The sequence below is a fragment of the Ostrea edulis genome, chromosome 1 (assembly GCF_947568905.1).
Source record: "Ostrea edulis chromosome 1, xbOstEdul1.1, whole genome shotgun sequence".
Taxonomy (NCBI): Eukaryota; Metazoa; Mollusca; class Bivalvia; order Ostreida; family Ostreidae; genus Ostrea; species Ostrea edulis.
The window spans coordinates 23,280,579-23,303,016 of record NC_079164.1 but is presented as its reverse complement, the minus strand read 5'-3'; the positions used below and the strand labels follow the sequence as shown (position 1 = coordinate 23,303,016).

The window sequence follows — 22,438 nt, the reverse complement described above, 5'->3', positions numbered from 1 at the left end:
GACTGTTAATCCCCGGGGGTCTCTACAGCCCAGTAGCTAAGTACTTCGTTACTACTTTGAAAATACAGATGTATATTTAATTGCTGTGATAAAATTTAGAAATTCATTTCAAAATTAAGGATTATCTCCCTCATGCATGGCTCTTATCCTTAGACGAATTTGACTCCACCTTTTGGCACTCTGTTTTCCCCTAAAATAGCTCTTACAAGTTTAATGTTATTTCGGATTTCAAAACTTTCGGTTGAGCATCACTGAAGAGACATTATTTTTCGAAATGCGCATCTGGTGCACCAAAATTGGCACCGTATAAGTTTTACATTACAAGGTAATAGCTTTATTTGCCAGATTTGTGGGAATGATACCTTTTTAAAGAACTTTCAAGCTTAAAGTTGAAATTCCGGATTTTCTCCTATACAGGAGTGAAGATCTACATTTTTTCGTTTTTATTTGGGGGGGGGGGGGGCATATTAGGTCGCTATTCATATATAGTCAAAGAATATATAATTACACATTGGCAACAGTTGCTCTGGACAAGACCTGTGATATACTGTATAACGAAGTGTTGGTTATCATCAGAATAAACACAATGTGAAGTTTGTTGAACGTAAACACATAAGCTATCACAAAATATTTGGACAGAAAGATCTCCTCCAGTCGGAAAGGGAACTGCTGGGTTTATTCTCATATCTGAGGAGAACGCTTTGATACGAAGGCCTATTAGTATCATGTAAAAAATAAATTCACATTCCATTATCTCGTAATTACGAGAAAAGATCTCGTTATTACGAGATTGAAAAGATCTCGTATTAAAGATCTCGTTATTACGAGATAGAAAAGATCTCGTTATTACGAGAAAAGATCTCGTAATTACGAGATAGTGGAAGGTGAATTTTTTTTTTTTATGGCTTTCGTAGAATAGGTAGGAAAAGTATACATTTAAAAACTGTTGCCTTGAATGTCTTCTAGATTACTTACACCGGTGCATACTGGATCATGTGAAATCATAAATTACTACGCAGATCAAAAGAGGATATCGATAGTAAATCATCATGTTTAAAGAAAATGTACATTAATATATATTTAGATATATTTGTACTAGTATATATTTTCGAAAAAAGAAAAACAGTATTATATGTATTTTTTCACCAGAATTACAATAATGTTATCATTATATTATATGTTTTTGATAATAGTCACTTTGTAGGCCTGTATTACTTCTGTGTTTCTGTTTATTTATTCTCATTTATGTAATAAATCTACTTAGATTTGTCGGTCTTTATCAGTTTTCTTGTGTCTGTTGATTTTTAGAAGAAAAAAAACTCCACTATATATGCAAGTATTCAACTAAGCAATTACGTGACAAAGAATTTGTATCGTGATCGATTTGTTGTTATTCGTAAAAGAAACTTGGTTCAATTATTGTTTTGTAAATATCCTTGAACAAAGAAAACACACATATAGAGTGGATTCTAAAATAAGTATGTAAACATTGATCTATCAAAGTCTTCTGCTACCTTATTAATGTGGCATTTTAAGAATATTTATCAAAAGCAGGTATTACAGAGCCATTAAAATATTTCCCATGGCAAAAATAGACACCATTCTTTAAATTTCAATACAAAGTAAGAATTAAGATAAAAGGAATGTGTGTGTATGTTGTTTGATCCTGTAATAAAGGCCTTCATCACAGTTATAACAGTTTACCCGTTCTAATTAATCCCACTATTGATGTTCTAGCGAGTTTATTTGATTTTCACGTGGTCCAGTCTGTTTATTTAAAAGGATACGTAGACTTGCGAGTATCCACTAGGCCGTACAGCAAACACCTAGACATTCGTCGTAAAGCACTTGTAGTTCGTTGTAAAGCTGATTGGCTTTCTTTGCCGGTGCCTATCAAAGCGAGAAGCTTTCTTCTTTCAAATCAAACGCGGACCGAATCAGAGAGCGTCAACGCGACAAGAGACCCCGAACTGTTAATGTCGGTTATGTTTTATTATACAAAAATATCAAGAATTCAGTCTTGCTTGCACTGGATAATAATAAAAAAAAGCATTAATTGAATTCCGTTTCAATTTTAAGTGTAAGTGTGCGTAAACACTTAATAAATTCTTTTCCATTTGATAAGCTGTGATACATGTATGTTTACGTGTTATAAATTTTGAATACCCTGCAATTGAACGTGAAGGTACAGTTAATTCTTATGCTACCTTTGGATTGGAACATTACGTGTATGACTGCTTAGCGGACCACAGGGGCGATATTACGGTGAATTTTCAGAATGGAAGTCTTTCGATTCTTCCATATTATGGTGCTTAGCACGATTTTTCTCCAGCTTCTAACCTTTGAAAGTGCTATTGCCTTTAAGGACTTTATGGCAGACCCGGACTCCTCTTCTAACCTCGAGACCAATGAAGAGGTATGTATTTTGTTCATTAATAGATAAAAACAAATGTATCAAAAAACTTAAATTACGCGGATGATAAATAATGATGAATACATCAATTTTTTAAAACACTGACAAAAAAGGTAAAGATTTTTACTGTGCTTATTTAAATTCCGCAGAATAATACGGAAACGAGTGAAAGGCGCGCGAATAGAAATAAAAAGCTGAAATTACACGCTCTGGGGTGAAATAATACACTTTGAATCAGTTGGTGGAATGAAGTCGTCGGTTGATGAGAGTGGAAACCTGGGTTTGCACCCCTTTATTATTGGGTCCTGGTAAATTTGACACACGCCTTCTTACATGCTCGTACAAAAGAATTTAAACTATAAGTGCATGGTATTGGAGTCGGGTTAGAGTAGGAGATAACAGCATCGAAATAAATTGAGTACCCAGCTCTAAATGGGGAATGTAAATTTCAAACTTTTTATGAAGGCATTTTTTGGTAATTAATGGGAATACAGACATATCGTCTGCGATTTCTGTCGAGACGATTTTGCACTTTTTACCTCTATATAACGTTCTGTCGTCTTGGCGACTTTTTAAGTAAAAAAATATTTCTTTTAATTCCGAATTGATCTTAAAAAAGAAATTCAAATGTAGAAAGATAATTAAATTTTTGAATTCTTTTGTGAAGGACCTGAATAGAAGGGTCGATGTGACATTTTTATTTGATATATATACCACGTCTCTAAAGAATCTTAGAGAGAAAAAAACTTCAAAGCTATTATGGAAATTACTTATCTGTAACTGAAATCTCTGATTTTTAACTTTCAATGTGCGGCAGATAACATCGAAAATGTACATACCATTAACCACATTAAATATAAAGTATAGATATGACAAACTTTTGGTAATTAATTTTCAATAAATTCAATATATTAGTAATTCGTCAAAGGGATGGAGTATTGCACAGAAATTATCACAACTGAATTAACTTTGGTGTATTAGGATAGGAATTAGTGGTTTTTGGAATTTTAGCAGAGATAATGACACGCTTCCGTGTTCTCTCTACCGCCGTGTATCCATGCACGGAAGTCGTATAATCTTTTTCTTCACATATTTCGCTGGTTGTCAGAACATGTAGCAGTGATGGATTGGGCGCGCTTCACGCTCCACTGCCTTCAGCCTCTTGTACGAGATACAAATTTGAGAATAAACAGATACATTGATCTTGTAAGATTTTCTCTCAATGCACAAAAATAACCCCGTGAGAACCGCGTCGCTCCCTCTTACTAGTGTTAAGCAATGACCGATTAAGTCTGTCGTAATTCATAGATATGCAGAAACAAATGGGGGAAAAATCTATGTTTATAAACAGAGAGGATATATGTGCTAATTAAATTGCCCGAAAAGATACATTTAAAAAGATTTGATTAAATCTTAGAATATTCGTATAATCTAATCGCAACAAAATGAAAGGAATGCTTAAATATTGCCGGCGGAGGTACTCGGCGTTCCCATCCATTCTTTGTGACGTCAATATATAATGCAATAAGAGCTTAATTTTTATGCGCTGATAATATTGTAACTGCAAGTCTTAAATACGAAAGTCGTAAGTACTGAGCCCTTTTGGTGACGTGAAAATTTAGGACTCCTTGAGAGTGGCCTAAAATGGATTGATTTTAATGCTTGGTATGAAGAGATAGATAGAGACAGACAGACAGAAACGTACGGGGGTTGGGATACTATGCCTTATCAATGATATGTGAACTTTACCTTAAAAAAAATACCAGTCATTGAGTAGATTTTCTCTTTGATTACATAGAAAGTTCAATCTGAATGCGACAATCGAAATAAAAAAAAAAGAGCTAGTGAAGGTTTGATTTTAATCAGACTGTAGGAAGTTATTCTAAAGTATAGATGATTACGTCAAAACACCAAAAGTCATTTTGTATATCTATTTAGTGTCTTTATGTGATGTTTTTTCCTTATTCTCTCGTCACCAGAGTTTGTTAAAAATACGACATGATATTAACTTTCTGCTCAACGAAAAATATAAGTTTTATTCATTGTCATTTACACACACCAATGACACTTTAAACATAAAAACACACCATGAAACAAGAAATACTTTTGAAACTTAAATGCCCCTTCCTCCATAATAAAATCTATGTTGTTGGAAGGTGATGACCTTTGACCTGAAAATCAGCTAGTCATGTTCAACCTGCCTATGATCCAGTCAAGGTATAGCTGTGTGACAATTAGTGCATACCAGTTGATAGGAGAAAGCCCATGACCTGAAAATCTATAAAGGTCAGTCACTAGTTATCCTTGGCCCACCAAGGAAGCTTGATGTTCAGTAGATAACGGGTTCTCAATTTATGGAAGCGTTGACGAATATTTCTTATTTCTGTATCTACTTTTCCTTTTTGTACGCACCTTATATAAAGCAAATCAATTCCATTTTACAGCATTTTAAAATCACACTGTGTTTTACAATAATACAGATCTGCATACCTGCGAGTCAACTGCTTTGCTTGAATTCCAACCTTGACCTTTGACTTATCATACTGATAACGCGTAGATTACAAAAATACATCGTGTCTTTTTTAGGTAATCAGTAGTTGTGGACATTGATTGTAGAATGTATCCTAAACATGAACTCCCATTCAATTTTGGGTGGTAACAACCGATACCCTACACCTAGGTTTTGTATATCTTTGATCAAGCCGAAAATGTTTACTTGATTTTTATTTGCAACTGTTTCTCTTTCTAGTGTGGGCGGCACAGTGCACAAAGTGAAAAGAAAGAAATCCCCGATCAATTTCTCATTGTTTGGGGCTACAAAGTGAAAATGTCAAAAGCCTTTTTAAAACAGTTCGGATATAGAAGTATTTGTAACGAGCTAATGTACTGTCAATAATTCGTAAATACGAGTCGTGCACATTTAGATGGGGAAATGTGATTTATACAATAGATAGGACTACAAGATACATGTAGGTCAAATGACTTGAATACAAGTATTCAAATTGAACAAAGTCTGTGAAGGTTTGATACGTTGTTTGGGTCGTCTGCAAGTCTCAAAAGAACAATGATAGGGTACCGCCTAAGATTGAATGTCCCCGTATCATTTGATGATCGCTACACAGACTATGAAATACACATAGTCATGGCACTTCTGCAATGTGACGCCCCGAGACTCCGCCCGAGGCCGTACGCTGGTGCACAAAACCACTACTTTACCGTGTTTGATTCTTTATCGTAATGGGCCATCGTCTTTGTAGACGAGTAAGACATAGGATATTTAAAAATATCACCGATAAAATTTAATTAACTCTCTCTTATTATCATGTTTCTCTGGAAGGATCTGGTTTCCGCTTCCGGTTTCACCTTCGGTTAAAGATTTTCGCGCTACAGATGGTTATCTCTAATTGAACTACTGGAAACATAGTGCATATTGTGAAAAGAATAGATCGGTACATCGAGAAATTCAGTAATGTAATATGGGTGTGAAAAAACCTAAGTGATAGACCTAGGATCTCTAGATCTTAAATATCAGGGCCGTCGGGCGCTAGCAATACATGTAAGTACATGTACTACGATATTTTTTGGAGGTAGTGCGCATGCTTGGCTTCCATATTGTGGCATTCTGGGAATATAAAGAACGGTATTCTCGTATTTATTCTCTACATATTGACGTCATTGATAAAGCTTTTTAAGTACCGAAAATGTTTTATACTGTACCAGACTAGCACGAGTGCAGCTAGTTTTCAGATTCGCAATACAACGGCAAGCTATACAGTTGGACTGCATATCATATTATGCCTGGGATTTCTAAATCACTTTTATGGAAACCCCACCGGTATGGTGATTCCACGTTTCTGGAATAGCAACACGACCAACAGTTGTTGACTTTGAGGCCCTGTATATAAATAATCTACAGGTGTGGGCCGATCTATTCTCAGACACGTTTACTTCGTTTAACTACGGATAAATCAGTCATAGACAGACGACTTTTAAATTCCTATACAGAATAAATCATTTCCGAAAGAAATTTGCCTTCTATTTATTCGAGCGACCGATAGCAGGAAATATCGATACTCAAAACTTTCAAGAAGTTCCGCAAGTTGTATCTCTAGGTCATTCATGTCGCAGAAATATGACAGCACTGTCACATAAATTTAAGCTCCCAGTCAACAATTTCTTGATACATTTAAAATAATTATGAATGAACAAGTGAAGCCAATCTCATAAATCAAATAAAGAATAAATAAACAAAAAACCAAAACACGGATCTTCAGATCGATCAGGTGCATGGATACAGTTTTTCAATGATCTACTGAGTATTGGTAGATACATGTATATTATAATTTCTTCGTTTGATAGAACTGGCGAAACAACGATACTTACTCTGATACATTTGCAACTTAAAACTGACATCAGTGGGACTTTACAGAAATAGGATTTCCCCATAGAAATGTTTTGCTACAGTATAGATCTTGGTAAACCAAAAAGTGAGGATGAGAAAAAGATCAAACTAAATTCTATAATGTTTGTAAAACTGACGACAGTGGTGCTTTGTAAATAAGTAAATCTTTTATTATAGTGGCATGTGTAATACAACTTTTGTATTTCAATAAGATACATGTTAATATAATTTTACACCCGGCCCAACGGACCTATATGTCACTTAAAGCAATTTAACATACATGTATTCAACGATGTCTGCGCATGTACAATCATTTGGATATATATTACTATCATAGATAATTGAATTATGTGGCTTTCCTTAAGTATTTTTGTTTGATGTTATAAGAATTATAGATAAATTCTGCAGTTTGTCTTGGGAAATTACAAACAATATTAGTAAACGCAGTCATCAATTTGATTTATATTTACATTAAGTCCCATTTCATTCTATAGAGTTTTTCTTTGTAAATATGATGATAATGTCCCCGTTCACCTCGTTCAGACATCAAATGAGACCAGTTCATATCTCAGTCTCGCTACACACTGAGATCAAAGCTGAACAAGTCCCTGTTATATTAATCTTCATGTGTAAGAAGTGCCGTTTTCCTAATGACATCTAAATTTTTAATGATGCCTTTCTTTTCTTGGGATATTAGATGTAGTATTTAACGGACACTTATTTTAAAGTTTCGATGACGTCATTGTTGGACCTATTTACCTTGTGTGACCAGCACTCAGAAACCCCATTCCGTTTCCTAATAAAATTCCATAATTTGTCTCGTACTTCGTTTGTTGTTGGTACCTGTGGATTAAATGTGTTCGTTTTAAGTGCATTGTGCATTTCCTGTCTTTTGTGCAATAAATATGATCCAAGGACTATTTTCTTGCAATTGGCGGCGCGGCACTGTATTAGGTAAACTTTTCAGCTGCTTTCTTATATTTGTTTGAAATTGTCACAAAGTATGGATATCCGACGGCAACACCTGCCTTGACGTTTGAGGGAGATTTTCCGGAATTGTAGCGATTTTTTTTCCCGGGAGGTCAGTTTTTGAGGAGGTTTTCAGTCTTATTAATTGGTTATCAATTATACATCATTGAAAAGTTTACTTAGCAATTTCTGATGCGATGAATTGTTTACCAACACCAATAGACACTTAAAATCTAGAAATTATTTATACCACTCCATAAGAGTGCCTCTCACCTTTCCTCTTTCCGAAAACACTTCAAAAAAGATATCGGAAGATCACCTTGCGGTAATTCAGCGATTACGAGAGTGTGGGGCGATACAGTCAAGAATACTGCCGATTAAGATCCTACTATCTATCGACTCAATGGCTCGGGATTCTATCGTATATCAGTATTCACTTGTACGCTTTAATTGAAAAAAAGAAATATAAGTAGATTAAGAAAACTTTTACAGATGAGTGTTAATGACCCTAATTCTTGCGGATTAAGAATAAGAAAAGGGAATAAAGAGTACACAAAACTGTAATATCATCTGATAAGATAAATAATAATAGTGTAGTATCTGTGCCTCTCTATCACAGGCCTTATGTGTACACAAGAGCATGAGAATTGCCAATATACATTTCATGATACATAAAGGACTTCTTAGGGTAACAGGTTTATTGCAAAATTATAGAAAGCTAAATCTTTTATTTCTTTAAAAAATAGGTCATTACAGTTATACATAACATATATCCACTATAGAAGAAATCTGAAACAAGGTCATTTAGGTCAAATTGATAATGAGACCTGTGTTGCATCGAGATTATTGCACACTGTAGCCTAAATTTCTAAGCAAAATCACCACTGTCATAGGGAGGATTAAAAAGCCCTCATAATCATTTCTTCAATGTCTTAATTTAATTATTTATCTACACCCTTCTTTTATTGTTATCATTATTATTCATTATTACGTGTACCGTTATTAGTTCTACTTCCTTTCTACAGTAGACGTCTTCGGGAAAAATCAGGAAATATATATAATAAAATTACAATCCACTAATCTAGATCTGTCATAACGGGACTCCCACAAGACAGTATACCTTTATCTACTAGTGACCTTGACCCAATGACCTTAGTTCGTGTCATGATAAATTGTCTGGTATAAACGACCTTTGTGTCATGGTTTTAATTGATATTTCTCAGTTACAAACCTATAGTTCTACGAGATGGACACATGTGATTCCTATGCCCCCTTAAACTGTATGTTTATATTAATCTAAACAGCTTTGATTCTAATAGTTATGACTGAATCAACTGACGTGATTATTTTTCAGGAGCCGCGGGGCGGGCGTCGGCGGCCCGTGGACAGCAAAGACAGCTGGCTTCAGTTCATAAGGCGCGGATCACGTCCCGCCAAACAGACCACTAAGAAGCGGAAGAACAAGCGCTTACAGAGACTGGTAAAACTCACTTTTCTACATTAAACTACTGACTCAAAATTAATGAACATTGGAAACGAGGACTCTATTCAAGTTCCTTTACCATGATCACATTTCTAGTTCTAAGTGCATTTACTGTTTGACTCTTATTACTGTTCACTGGATATACATTGAATATTTTACCATGGTCCGCCAGTGATCAATTTCCAGTAATCTTTTACTGTTTCACTGTTATTACTGTCCACTGGATAAACATTGAACATTTTACCATGGTCCGCAAGTGATCAATTTCCAGTAATCTTTTTGATTTAAAAATATATTGTTGCGTCAAGGGATTTATTGGATATTTTGCAACTTGACGTTTTCTGCATCTGCTAAAGAACAACTTACTTTTTCTAAGTTCACGGTAGCTCAGTGGTAGAGCGTTCGCTTCGAACCTGATAGAGCATGAATTCGATCCCCACTCGTACCATGACCGCGTTAAACCTAACACGTAAACATGGTAGTGATTGCTCTTTCGCCAAACTCTCGGCATTTAGAAATGAGAATCACGAGGAACCCTCACTGCTTCGGCCATGAGCGCAAAGGATAGCACTTCATCTACAGTGAGTGAAATATTCTCGACGGGACGTTAACCAACCAACCAACAACTATAGTAGAATAGAAATAATTACCTCGATGTCAGAATTGTTAAAGAATAATTCCCATATTCTCGAGATATTGTTGGGAATTTTAAAAAGCATTGCCCTTCGGATTAGGTTTTCTTTTCCAACTAATCTTATCATCTCAAACAATATCTTGCTACACGGTCATCATTTCTCATATCGATCGATATAAGTGGTCAGTGCGTTTGCTTCGTGACCAGGTCATGGGTTCGAGCCCTGTCCGTACCATAGCCGAGGTAAACCAAAGACATTAAAGGAGTTAGTGGTTGTTCCTCCGCCAAACGCTCAATATTTAGTAGGAGAGTCGCAGGTCTTTCGGAAACGGGGGTCTTGTTTTGCGACAGGCGTTCGCACGTTGAATAACCCTCAGTGCTGCGGCCATGAGAGCTAAGCATGTGATTAAAGTTGTACACCTACAGCTGGTGATGTCTCAATATGAATGAAAAAATATCAAAGGGGTGTAACACAAAGACACGAAATAAATATAAGGGGTCCTACTTTCAGCAAATGTTTGTTGATAGACCGCGTAATTTACCAAATTATTTGGTGATCTCAGTGTAAAAATGTTATAGGCCAGAACGCATAAAGGAATTGCATTCAGTTTATTTTATACATGTGCAATTCAGAGACGGAATCTCTGACTTTCTGTATTAAATGTGGCACAGATTCAACTCTAAAACATATATGGACTCGGGAGTTTACCATTAAGTATTTCTTAACTCATTCACCTCTAGTATGAGCCCTACCATCTGACACTGCTCACGCTTACTGGGATGCAAAATAATCTTTTAGCAAAAATGAAATTATTACAGATTACTAATCGAATTGTTCAGTTTTCATTTAAACTCTCCTTCAAACCATTTTTATAGGGGTGCCCGGCTGGACCAGCGGGGCCACAAGGCCCACCCGGACCCCCAGGGCCAAAGGGAGCGAAGGTTACAATACAGGAACTCATGACGGAATTTCTGGACATCGTTAAAGGTTTGTTGGATAGGGATATGCTTCGTGTTTAACGGCGGTTCGCATATCAACTGTGATTGGAGAATTTGCCACGGACCCATGTATAAGTATATAACCAACCGTCAATTTCAGATCAAAATTCTGCTATATTTTAGCTCAATTTTACCACGTGTATTTTTTTCCTCATCTGAGCAAAAATACCAAGAGATAACCCCTATATCTTATGATATTTTTTTTTACCAGTATATAGTCTTTTTTCTCATACACTGAATAAGTGGTATGTTTCTTTGTCAACTTCAAAAACATTTTGTTGACGAAAACATCAAAGGCTGTAGGGAATGACAGTCAGGTATAGAGTTTACAAAAAAAAAAACCCAACCAAAATCTAAATCAAAATTTAAAAACTCCAACTATTTTGTACTCAGGAAAGATGTTTAAATAAGGAAAACAAAATTTCAACTATCAAATATTGGACTTATACGTAAAAGATGTTACAGCAAAGATGTTTAATTGTATGGAAAACGAAATAAACAATGACCACAAACAACACTTTTCACAACGAGACTAATCAAACAAAGCAGCCCCTGAAGGAGACATTTCAGGAAAGGAAATAGGCAATGGAAGTAAAATACCCCGATACTGATTGTTATTTAACGACACGCCAACTGTTCTTCACTTGTTATTCAAACGCTTTTGCAGCAGAAGATGCAGACAACTGTAACGATTTGTACACAAACAAGGTGTGCTTTACTTTGCCTTGTTTGTCATATTAAAATATATTTTCCTTTATTGACAGAGGCGGCTGAAAAACAAGCAGAGAAATTAATTTCAGAAAAGGTAATCTAATAGATTTTTTCACATCAAGTCACAAAAATCAGAGAAAATCTCTCTTGCAGTAAGCGAAAATTTTCTTCTCTCGAGCATTAAAATGACAAAAGACAGATATAAAAGTGTTGACAATATCATTAAACAACTGAAATCAAGACAAGGTCTATACTTTGTCTTTATAAGTGTGGGATGTGCACCATGAACAACGGCAGTGCAGAAGTATCCATGCTGACAAATGACGTCATGGCCCTACCTAGAATCACATCTGGTTTCCATCTCCGTCTAAAAAAGAATGTCATAGTGGATAGCAAAACATTCATTGAACTTCATTCTTTTCATCAAGTAAGCGAGCATCAGTCATTCAGTGAATTTCAGCAGACATGTATTTCCTCCGATCAATTCCTGTTGTTTATAAGGTCATTGTGATGCTTTTCAGCCTTTTGCCGCCGGATCCTTCCAGAGGGGAAATGCTTTTAACATCAGAAATGGTCGTTTTACGGCCCCCAAAGCAGGGATATACCAGTTCTCCGTAAATTTGCATGTACGTGTGAAGCGGAAGGGTCGGAGGGCGAAACTGAAGAGGAAAGACGCCGTAAAAGCACAGATTTGCATAAATTCGTTATGTAATAAATATGTGTAAGTATCTGAAAACATCGCCACTCTCTATCTCTGTTTTACATTAAAATACATATAATCAAACCATTTTACAGTGAAGGAAATCCGCTGAGGGATAAATTATACTGAATAGGGCACACATAGCAACAGAATCACGTGAAAATGGTACTGCAATGATTTATACGATCCCAACAAATGCGCGAGAACCTTGTAAGTTGTAAGAACTCGTGTTCAAGCCTGTTGTATAACATATATACAATGAAATATGTTCAAACCAACAAATGTTTACCCTGCTGGTAAAATACAGTTTTTTTCTTCAAAATTTTCTGTCATATTATAAATTTATTTATTCCTAGTATATTCGTATGAATTTTAATATTTTCGTGTATGTAGCAAAATGTCAAAAACATGAGTTCTTCTAAAATAAAAATTGGACACTTGTGTACAATGCACATACCTGTTGCATATACCTGTATCATTGATTGAAAATTGTATCTATTTGAAATTCTCATATTCATTTTTTTATATTGAATATGATTATATCAAACCCACCCAGCCCCAATCTATTATAATCTAGTTGCTGTGGGATTTTGTTTTTGTCATTTCGAGTTTAATGTCATGAGTACCGGTATATGTTAATGTCAACACGAGGTTTGGTTAAAACACACAAGAACCCGCAAAAACTGCGAACGAGAGACTGAGCGCTGGGACACAAAAAGAAGACAAACAACAGAGTAATTGTTCCTTTCATTAAGTTTGTTCAACTACTGACCTGATGATAAACACTCGAAAATTGAAAAGAAAAGCAAATATGTTCTCGATCCTCCCTTTGTGTATCGTGTATACACCCGTGGTTGGGATAACAAAACCCGTAATTATCAATGGTAAACAGTTATACCCCTGACTATTTTTTCCGATCGTTAAACGAAAAAATTACAACAATGGGCAAGGAAGTGCACTGAGTGCGAAAAATCCCTTTACGGTCCTCAATGATAGTGAGAGGATATTGGCCGAGAGTAATGGTGTCGCATAATACAAGTTTCAGTTCTTTTTGTTGCGGAAGACATACATCTTACAGCACATTCTGAAACATATTAGTTCAAGTTAACAAAATTCAAAATTGTATTTAATACGGAGATGTATAATAAATATCATTATATGCATTTTCGGAGAATAACAATACAAGTGCCTGGTTACACATTAGAGTAATTTCTTAGCACAAGGGCTTTGATTATAAACTTTCCTAAATTATATAGATCTTTTACATTATTGACACTTAACATTGAATACAATAAAATTAAAGAACTAAATGATAATTTTTCAATATCTGCGTTTTTTATTCCAACATACGGACACAAAAGCGAAAATAAAAATAACATAAACCGTAATTCAGGCTTTCAGATTTTGGAACGCAGTTCGCAGTTCACTATTCGCAATTCAATAGTAAACTGTATTCCAAAACGCAGTTCACAATTCAAAGTGGGAGAGGACCACTAATACCTTACCCCCAAAATTTCAGTCCCCGGGGTAGGGGTCTTCGATGATTCCGAACCCGATGTTTATTCACTTCGTGTAATGCACTATGCATAAAAATTGGAGGGGCGGATCTCCGTAACTAGAGAGAGTAAGTTCACCATTTCTTCATAGTGGTGGGAGAGGACCACTAATACCTTACCCCCAAAATTTCACAGTGTTTGCGGTTGGTAACTGACACTCCCATCCTTATAATTCCAGTGTGGTGTTGTTGTATGCATATAGAAATTTGAATTGCGAACTGCGTTCTAGAATGCAGTTCACTATTAAATTGCGAATAGTGAACTGCGAACTGCGTTCCAAAATCTAATTGCCCGTAATTCATACAATATCATCCAATATTGAAAACATGTGATTAAAAGATTACAGCCTTGTCTGTAGCTATATCTTATCTACTTCTGCTACAATTTCATGAGGTAGACTGGTCTGAGACTGACAGAATGGAAAATCACTTTCAAAATCGTAGTTTTCGTTAATGAAACAATTGAATTGTACCTCTCTAAACCAGATGCTATATATACCAATATTGTGTATGCTTACTTCGTATGACCTGAGTTTGCATGCTGTCAATACAAATTTTACAATTTGGCATTTTTAAAAGCAAATCTTAGGAACTAGTCTCTAACGTCAAGGCAGTAGATACAATCTTTGTCTAACTACCCAACCAAGCATGGTATTCCGTTGAAAACCACATTATTCGATAAAGTTACATTGATAGTCTTTCGTTATACCCATAGTTAGGGGCCTCCGTGGTTAGAGCATCGCGCGCAAAATCACACGGCCTCTCACCTCTGGTCGGCGCTGATTCGAATCCCGCTCGCGCTGGTAAGTGAGAAAGTTTCCCAGTTTACTTTCGGAAGGTCGTGGTCTCTTGCCAGGTACATTGTATCTGGGTTCTCTCATCCACCAATAAAAACTGGGCGTCACCAGATAACTGAAAAATTGTTGAATGTGGCGGAAAACAGCAAAACAATCAATCATATACCCATAATTCCGTTCTAAATGCACAACTACGATAGACATTCTGCTCATTACTAACACAGCTGTGTATTGCAGATCTTTAAGCCATGTCCGAGGAATGGAGAGTAATAGTAAAATATTCACTGTCAGCTTTTCCGGATTTGTACAATTACAGGTAAGAGTCAGATATGAATAACGTACGTGTATAAACCTATAGTATAGGGTTTTGAAATACAAATTAAATATATTCAGTATAGCAACTGCTTAGACCACCTGTACATGTACAGTACTTATTTCAGTTGCTATTATTTTCAGAAAATTCAAATTATTGAGATGAGCAAATTCTTCGTTTCAGCAATCACAGTACGTTTCTGTTTACATTGACAACTCTTCGAAAATGAGCGTCGTGATACAGAAAAATTCGGACTTTACCGGAATTATAATGGGAACGTGAGTGCACCTTACCAGAGTATGACAGGTGCACCTTTTTCTGAGAGTGCATCCTTCTGGAGTGTTACAGGTGCGCTTTATGTCACGTCATTCAAAGTGACAGCTACAAGTCGTGACGTTGGCGTTCTCAGATCGTTGATAGTTGTCATGTGATACATGTAGTCATTCTGTGAAAAAGGAGGACAAGTCACACTGAGATTTACTTATGAAGTTGATGAAAATTCAACGTTGTTCTTTTTAACTTTTAATTTATTATATAAGTATTGGGAATTGTTTATACATGTTTTGCTCATGATATTGTTTGTTTTGTACCTCTATACAGCAGATTTGTTATCAGTTTTGTTTCTGTACAATGAATTGTTTTATGTTGCACATTTTGTTCTTCTAGGTACTTACTGGGGGATATGTCTTCCTTGGTTTTGTCTAATAGCTCAAGATGTATATGATTGATTATAAGCCACCAGAAAAACCATTATTAAAACGTAAGCTTCTGGATTTTCATTAAAAATTTTATAACATATGATATTAATAACACCAAATTTAATTAAAAGCGAATTGATGGTAAAGTAATTTTATTCTGCGATTGATTTTAATTAAGTACCATGGCTAGATTTAATTAGAGTAAGTTATTAAATCCGCATGTGAATTAAAATTGACCATAATCAGCATCGGTTGATTAACACACAAGGGGAGAATCATTTCCTTGCGGAGGATAAAAACACAGTAGTCCAAGTCTAAACGTTAGTTCTACCGGAAGTATCATGTAAGGCACTAGAGCGGTAAACCGGAAAATAGGCGAGGATGTGAGAGTTCAAAACCAGGAAAAGAGCAGCTAACATTGAATTATTGTCTGGGAAATATCAAAGAGATTTAATGTCAAAAAATAGCTAATATTCAATTGTTTATTGGAAAACCATCCCTTCCCGTCAATACAGGGTTACTTTTGGACATTCCTTTATGGTGGTCCACTGTTGCATAGTATACACAAAGACTGGAGGCAATTAATTCCCTAAAAATAGTAATTATGGGTTTTATAACAACTGATTTATCGCTATTGCGAATTTATCGGCAACGGATTTTGTAGTACTGACCTAGTTATTATGGGAATATGATAAACTAGTTTATTAAAATTAATGCTTTTAAGTGCATTGCCATGCATGGACTTGATTGATGTGTATGTATGAATGACAGTAAGTATTCTTCACCTAGCTGTTGAAGACATCGAAGAAGGATTGATTTATTATCGAATATAAAAGTACAAGAAAATATGTCTATAACGATTGTTGGCCATCTGTTTTAGAAATTTACAGTCATGTTGCGTGCGTGATAAGTATCCTTTATACCAGCCTGCTCTTATAAATACACAACCCGTATAAAAAGTAAAAATGGTAATTTATGAAAGAAACCTGGATGGATGAATAAGGCTAGCATCACTTGAAATCCACGAATCAAATTCTTCACAAAGACGTTCAGAGACCACAGCTAACACCAAAGCTCCTCCAATCTAACGTGCATTCATTTCATCTATTCTCTAGTTTCCTGTATTTGTCTACAGCTGTTTTCGTCCACAGATCGCCCCCAGAATTTAATCAAGGTATGATTAGGGTTTTTTATGGCCCAAACGTTGTGATGACCAAATACAATGCCACAGTATCTGATTTAACATACAAGAGGATACCCATCTTAATAAACTGGTTATAAACTTGTAACAAAACGGAAATTCGGTTACAGGAAGACAAAATTTCGAATGCATTCATACGTGTATGATGCATGATTCATTTTAGAAAAATGTAATTAAATCGCAGGTCTACTTCTGACGCTTATATCTTAATTATAAAAAGGGTACGTAAATATTTTTTTATTTTAGCCGCACTATATATAATACAATTAACAAGAAGCACGAGCTGAAAAGCACATGAATCAACTACAGGTATAACCAACTTTGCGCTCTATGCTTTTCGTAACAAAACATGCACGTGTCTAACATGTCGGATAAATCTGTCAACCCCACGTGACAATTCAAATTCGACATTCCTTTACTTCTCGAAGAAAATCAATGGCGTCATCTAATATTTCCTCAGCTACAGACATCAAGACTGCCTTTGTGACGAATGACTTTTACACGAGATGTGGTGAATTCAACTTTCTGTCTTCTCCAATGATATAAAAATATGATTTCTTTTACATAAATTGCAGAATTTATTCAGAAACTTCTTCGTTGAAAAAAAAAAATCTCTTGCTGTGACCTTCAATTCGACATTTAGATATATCGACAACGTTTTATCTATTAACAATAATAACTTTCATTCATATTATATGTCGATTCGATATATCCCTGTGAACTCGAAATAAAAGACACCACAGAGTGATGTACTTCTGCTTCATACTTAGATATCTTATTGAAAGTAGATATTAACGGCAAACTAACAACTCAAATGTATGACAAAAGGGATGATTTCAGCTTCTCCATCGTCAACTTCCCATATTTATAAAGCAATATTCCATTATCACCTGCATATGGTGTTTATATGTCTCAACTGATTCGATACGCAAGAGCTTGTTCTGCGTATGGTCAATTTTTAAATTGAGGCAAGCTACTGACAAACAAGGTGATAGTACAGGGGTTTCAACAGTCTCGTTTAAAATCAGCATTTCGCAAATTCTATGGTCGTTATAACGATCTAGTTCGTAAATACAACCTATCATTGGGTCAAATGCTGTCTGAAGTGTTTCATAATAATTGTTAGGCCGTTCGTGGCACATTAATTTTGACACTACAAATAACTCCGTTTATCTGATCAAGATATAGGTCTCACGCCGGATGTGACCGGCCGACAGGGAATGTTTACTTCTAGCCTTAGGCACCTGATCCCACCTCTGGTGTGTCCAGAGGTCCGTGTTTGCCCAACTATCTATTTTGTATTGCTTATGGGATTTATGAGACTGATCACTGTTCGTTATCATCACCTTTCAATTAAACTCCGGTACAAACCAGTTTTTGTTTAAATTTATAAGATATTCTTTTGAACATCCAAAATACAGTGTATTGTATTAAGTATCGTTACTATAGATTTGGTCACTTATAGACGATTGTCATATTGATAATGAAAGCAGTATTCTTGTTAACAACCAAATGTCCAACTGGTTTGCTATCTAACAAGGTGTCCGACAAGGAGATGTTCTCTCAGGGTTTCTTTATTGTGTATTTATCATCGAATTGTTAAATATGCTAGAATGTACCGAACATAATTTTGGTGTTTTTATTGCAAAATCAACAAACCCAATATTAGCTGATGATATTGCATGCTTAAGTTCAAGTGCTCTTGGTTTACAAAAGTTGTTAGACAATGCTTATACCTACTCGTGTTTATGGCACTTCTCTTTTAATGCTCAGAAATCCAATGTCGTCATATTTGGTAAAAGAAACACACAGTACAAAGATCCTGGACATTAGGAAATTATAGTATATGCTTATAAATGATAATTACAAAGACTATTATTCAACATGTTAGATTTGATTCTACAGAAAGAACTATGTTAAAATGTAACAAAGGCAGGGAATCATACTTTGCCATTCGGAATGACCTTTCAAACAACACAAAACCAATAACCCAATACTTCTGATAAGTCTTTACAAAATACTGATACTCCCATCTCCATTATATGGATGTGAAATCTGGAACAATTTAAAGGAATCAGACCTACAACAAATGAATCGTTTTCAACGTTTTGTTTTAAAAGACATATATAACTTTAGGATTACCACCTGTTCGGATATGTGCAAGAGCATGCTTGGACTATATCCCATCGAAGCGCAAATCGACAAATAAAGTTCTTTGGTAGACTATGTAACCTTGGATTGAACAACTTATCAAAACGAATTTTCTTATACAGATTATATGACTTTATAACCAACGAAGGAAAACGAGTAACTGGATTTGTACTGGACATTTGGCAAATCTTGTTAAAATGTGATCTACTAAATTATCTACAGATATTTCTAAATGAAGCAAGGTTCCCTGGAAAATTTGTCTAGAAGAATATCGTACGGCAATCAATTCATAACTATCAATTCGTATCATGGACAACAAGAACCGAAACAGTTAGAGACTCTGTAATGTTTAAAGATTTACATCACAATATCATCCCAGCAATAATACTAGTGTATATCTAATTCGAATTTTCTTTTGTTGAAATCACGTTTATGAAATTTGTTGCAAAATTATGGACTGCAATACCTAAAAAAAATCTGTACTCTCTGTGAAAAAGCATATAACGACCCCTTCCTATATGGTGTGTTTTGATGTCACTGAACATATCAGAAACGCTTTGTTTAACTGCGTTGTGAACGAATTTGATGTTCATTTGTACTTAGAGGTAACACACGTGTGCGATTATGACTTGTATTTAATGTTACTAGGAGGCCTCCTTACTACAGAGTTAAATGGCCAACACGATTAAAAAGCGTTCATCTGTCTTTGTGCAAAGTTCTAACTTTTTAAGCAGGGCTACAACACTAACTTCATTTTTTGTAACTTACACATCTGTATATATTACGTTTCATGCTACCGGTATCTGAACATGTTAACAAGCTCTTGATTTCTTCTCTCTCTACCTCTCTGTGTAGTTACCTTCAATTGCAGTTATATGTTTCTTTCATCTTTCATAACATTGTATAGAATGTAGATGTTGTAAAAATTCTGAAAAGAGGACATAATTATAAAGATAGAATGAATGGGGGAAAAACCCCACTCCATCAAATTAATACATTGCTATATCTAAGGGTCGATCACTCTAAGAACAAAAATTACAGAAACATATTGTGAGATTAATTCCATTCTCATCGCACTTCTGTAGTTTTCCGCTTGACGAGAATAAATATCCCATTTTTTTTTTTCAACACTAAAACACGTATATCTTGATTAGCTTTAATGAAAACGTACACTTGATTATTGGAACTCTTCAATGTGCAAAAGATTCTTAAATTTTGTTACATCATTGGATAAATTGCTTGCATGTTTTAAAGAAATTTTCAACGTTCATTTTGTTTTCTTATTCTGCATCATTAATACTGCAAAATAGAAATCATTGATGGTGTGCTGTTTTCGTTTCGGAATTTTATCCAGTTGCTGTATTTTTGTCAGTGTTAACTCTTTTGGTCTTATAAACCTAACGTAGTTACTAGTACGATGTCCGTCTGTTGCGAGCAAGGTAAATTTTTAAATCATCAACTCTCCTAGCAGTCGTAGCTAAATGGGAACTTGGATAGAATTATCTCTCTTTCTTTGCTCAATGATAGGCATGTTACAGACACTATTTCCATTACATGGTAAATTTAATCAAATTGCGCATTTGATGAATGAAATACATAAGAATTATATAATTATCTACCTATGCGTTACAGCTAGTCTGTGAATAAAATTTGGGGGGGGGGGAGGAATCTATTTTTCAGTGACATCATAGTAACATTCAGTCAACAAAAACAATGTCTCAAGAGGCAACAATCGCTTTCTTCAAAGTAACTGACAAGTAAGGCAGATTTTGGATGAAGTCTTTGTGTCGAACTTGTGTGAACTAAAATCAATGGGCCATATTAAAATCCCGATCAAATTGATCTGTGTATGTACAAAGCATACAAGTCGTAACTGGACTACTTTTATTAATGTTTGGGACTTAGTTATACAGTGTATGTGGTACATTGTATGATCAGAGTAACTTTTAAAATAGTCATACCTGTTTGCCAATAACGCAACCACGATTGAAGGATCATTTCATTCATAATTTACATAGCAATATGCAGTATGAATCAAAATGCACTACATGTATTTCTAAAAAGAAAAACGTTAATAATTTTTGCTTGCAATATTAACTAGAAAAAATTATTCCTGAAATGTGAAAAAAAAGGTTATCATCACATAATTCATAATAAGAATAAAAAATGTACCATGAAAAAAGGACTTGTAAAACTTGTGTTACTGAAATAGATGATAAATACCACTTTTTTGTTAGTATGTCCTATACATTGCCAGAGTCAAATTAATGAAAAAGTATTACTGGAGTAAACCCACTAATAGGTGTTAAAGAACTCTGTATCTTAGGAAAAATTTGTAAAGCTCTTGAACTAAGAACAGCATATGACATGTAATTTTTAAATCTCTACTGTACCGTCATTGTCCTCTTTACTATCATTATAGTATCATATTTAGATCTGCTACGTATCTTTGTCAGAATTTTCAGCTTTGTTGTAATGATCATGCAGGTTCCATTTGTTCTAATGCTATAAGATCTATGTGAGAGGTGAAGATAACGAACAGTGATCAACCTCACAACTCCCATAAGCAATACAATATAGATAGTTGGGCAAACACGGACCCCTGGACACACCAGGGGTGGGATCAGGTGCCTAGGAAGAGTAAGCATCCCCTGTTGACCGGTCACATCCGTCGTGAGCCCTATATCCTGATCAGGTAAACGGAGTTATCCGTAGTCAAAATCAGTGTGCCAAGAACGGCTTAGCAATCGGTATGAAACACGTCAGACAGCATTTGACCCAATGATAGGTTGTATTGACGAACTAGATCGTTATAACGACCATAGAATTTGCGAAATGCTGACTTCAATCGAGACTGTTGAAACCCCTGTACCATCAACTTGTTTGTCGGTAGCTTGCCTCGATTTAAAAACTGACTATACGCAGAATAAGCCCTTGCATATCGAATCAGTTGAGATATATAAACACCATATGCAGGTGATAATGGAATATTGCTACATAAATATGGGAAGTAGACGATGGAGAAGCTGAAATCATCCCGTTTGTCATACAGTTGAGTTGTCAGTTTGCCGTTAATGTCTACTTTCAATAAAATATCTAAGTATGAAGCAGAAGTGGACGACTCTGTGATATCCTTTATTTCGAGCTCACAGGGATATATCAAATCGACATATGAATGAAAGTTATTATTGTTAATAGACAAAACGTCATCGATATGTCGAATTGAAAGCCACAGCGAGAGATTTTTTCTTCTCACGTGGAAGTTTTTTAATAAATTCTGCTTCATATGAATATAGAAACAGGTCAGCCAACAAAGGAGCACAATTCGTACCCATGGAAATTCCAACAGACTGTTGGAAGACCTGATCACCAAAGACCACGAAGATATTGTCAACGAGGAACTCTAGCATAT

At 35.3% G+C, this 22,438-nt stretch overlaps 1 protein-coding gene across 1 annotated transcript; it reads left to right on the top strand.

The window, feature by feature from the left end:
- Positions 1-672: 672 nt before the first annotated feature.
- On the top strand, positions 673-15,626 carry LOC125665235 (adipolin-like). Its single transcript, XM_048897887.2, has 8 exons — positions 673-2,416; positions 9,139-9,264; positions 10,778-10,889; positions 11,665-11,705; positions 11,880-12,038; positions 12,133-12,332; positions 14,901-14,979; positions 15,160-15,626. Exons 1-8 carry the CDS (start codon positions 2,279-2,281, stop codon positions 15,256-15,258), a joined length of 954 nt encoding a protein of 317 aa, XP_048753844.2. The 5' UTR covers positions 673-2,278; the 3' UTR covers positions 15,259-15,626.
- The last annotated feature ends 6,812 nt before the right edge of the window (positions 15,627-22,438 follow it).

What these genes read in the sequence shown, in the direction of transcription:
- LOC125665235 (XM_048897887.2), top strand. Translation starts at nt 2,279, where the DNA reads ATGGAAGTCTTTCGATTCTTCCATATTATGGTGCTTAGCACGATTTTT. An exon ending in ACCTCGAGACCAATGAAGAG is followed by an intron (nt 2,417 to 9,138) that starts GTATGTATTTTG and finishes ATTATTTTTCAG; the next exon opens with GAGCCGCGGGGCGGGCGTCG. An exon ending in ATTTCTGGACATCGTTAAAG is followed by an intron (nt 10,890 to 11,664) that starts GTTTGTTGGATA and finishes CTTTATTGACAG; the next exon opens with AGGCGGCTGAAAAACAAGCA.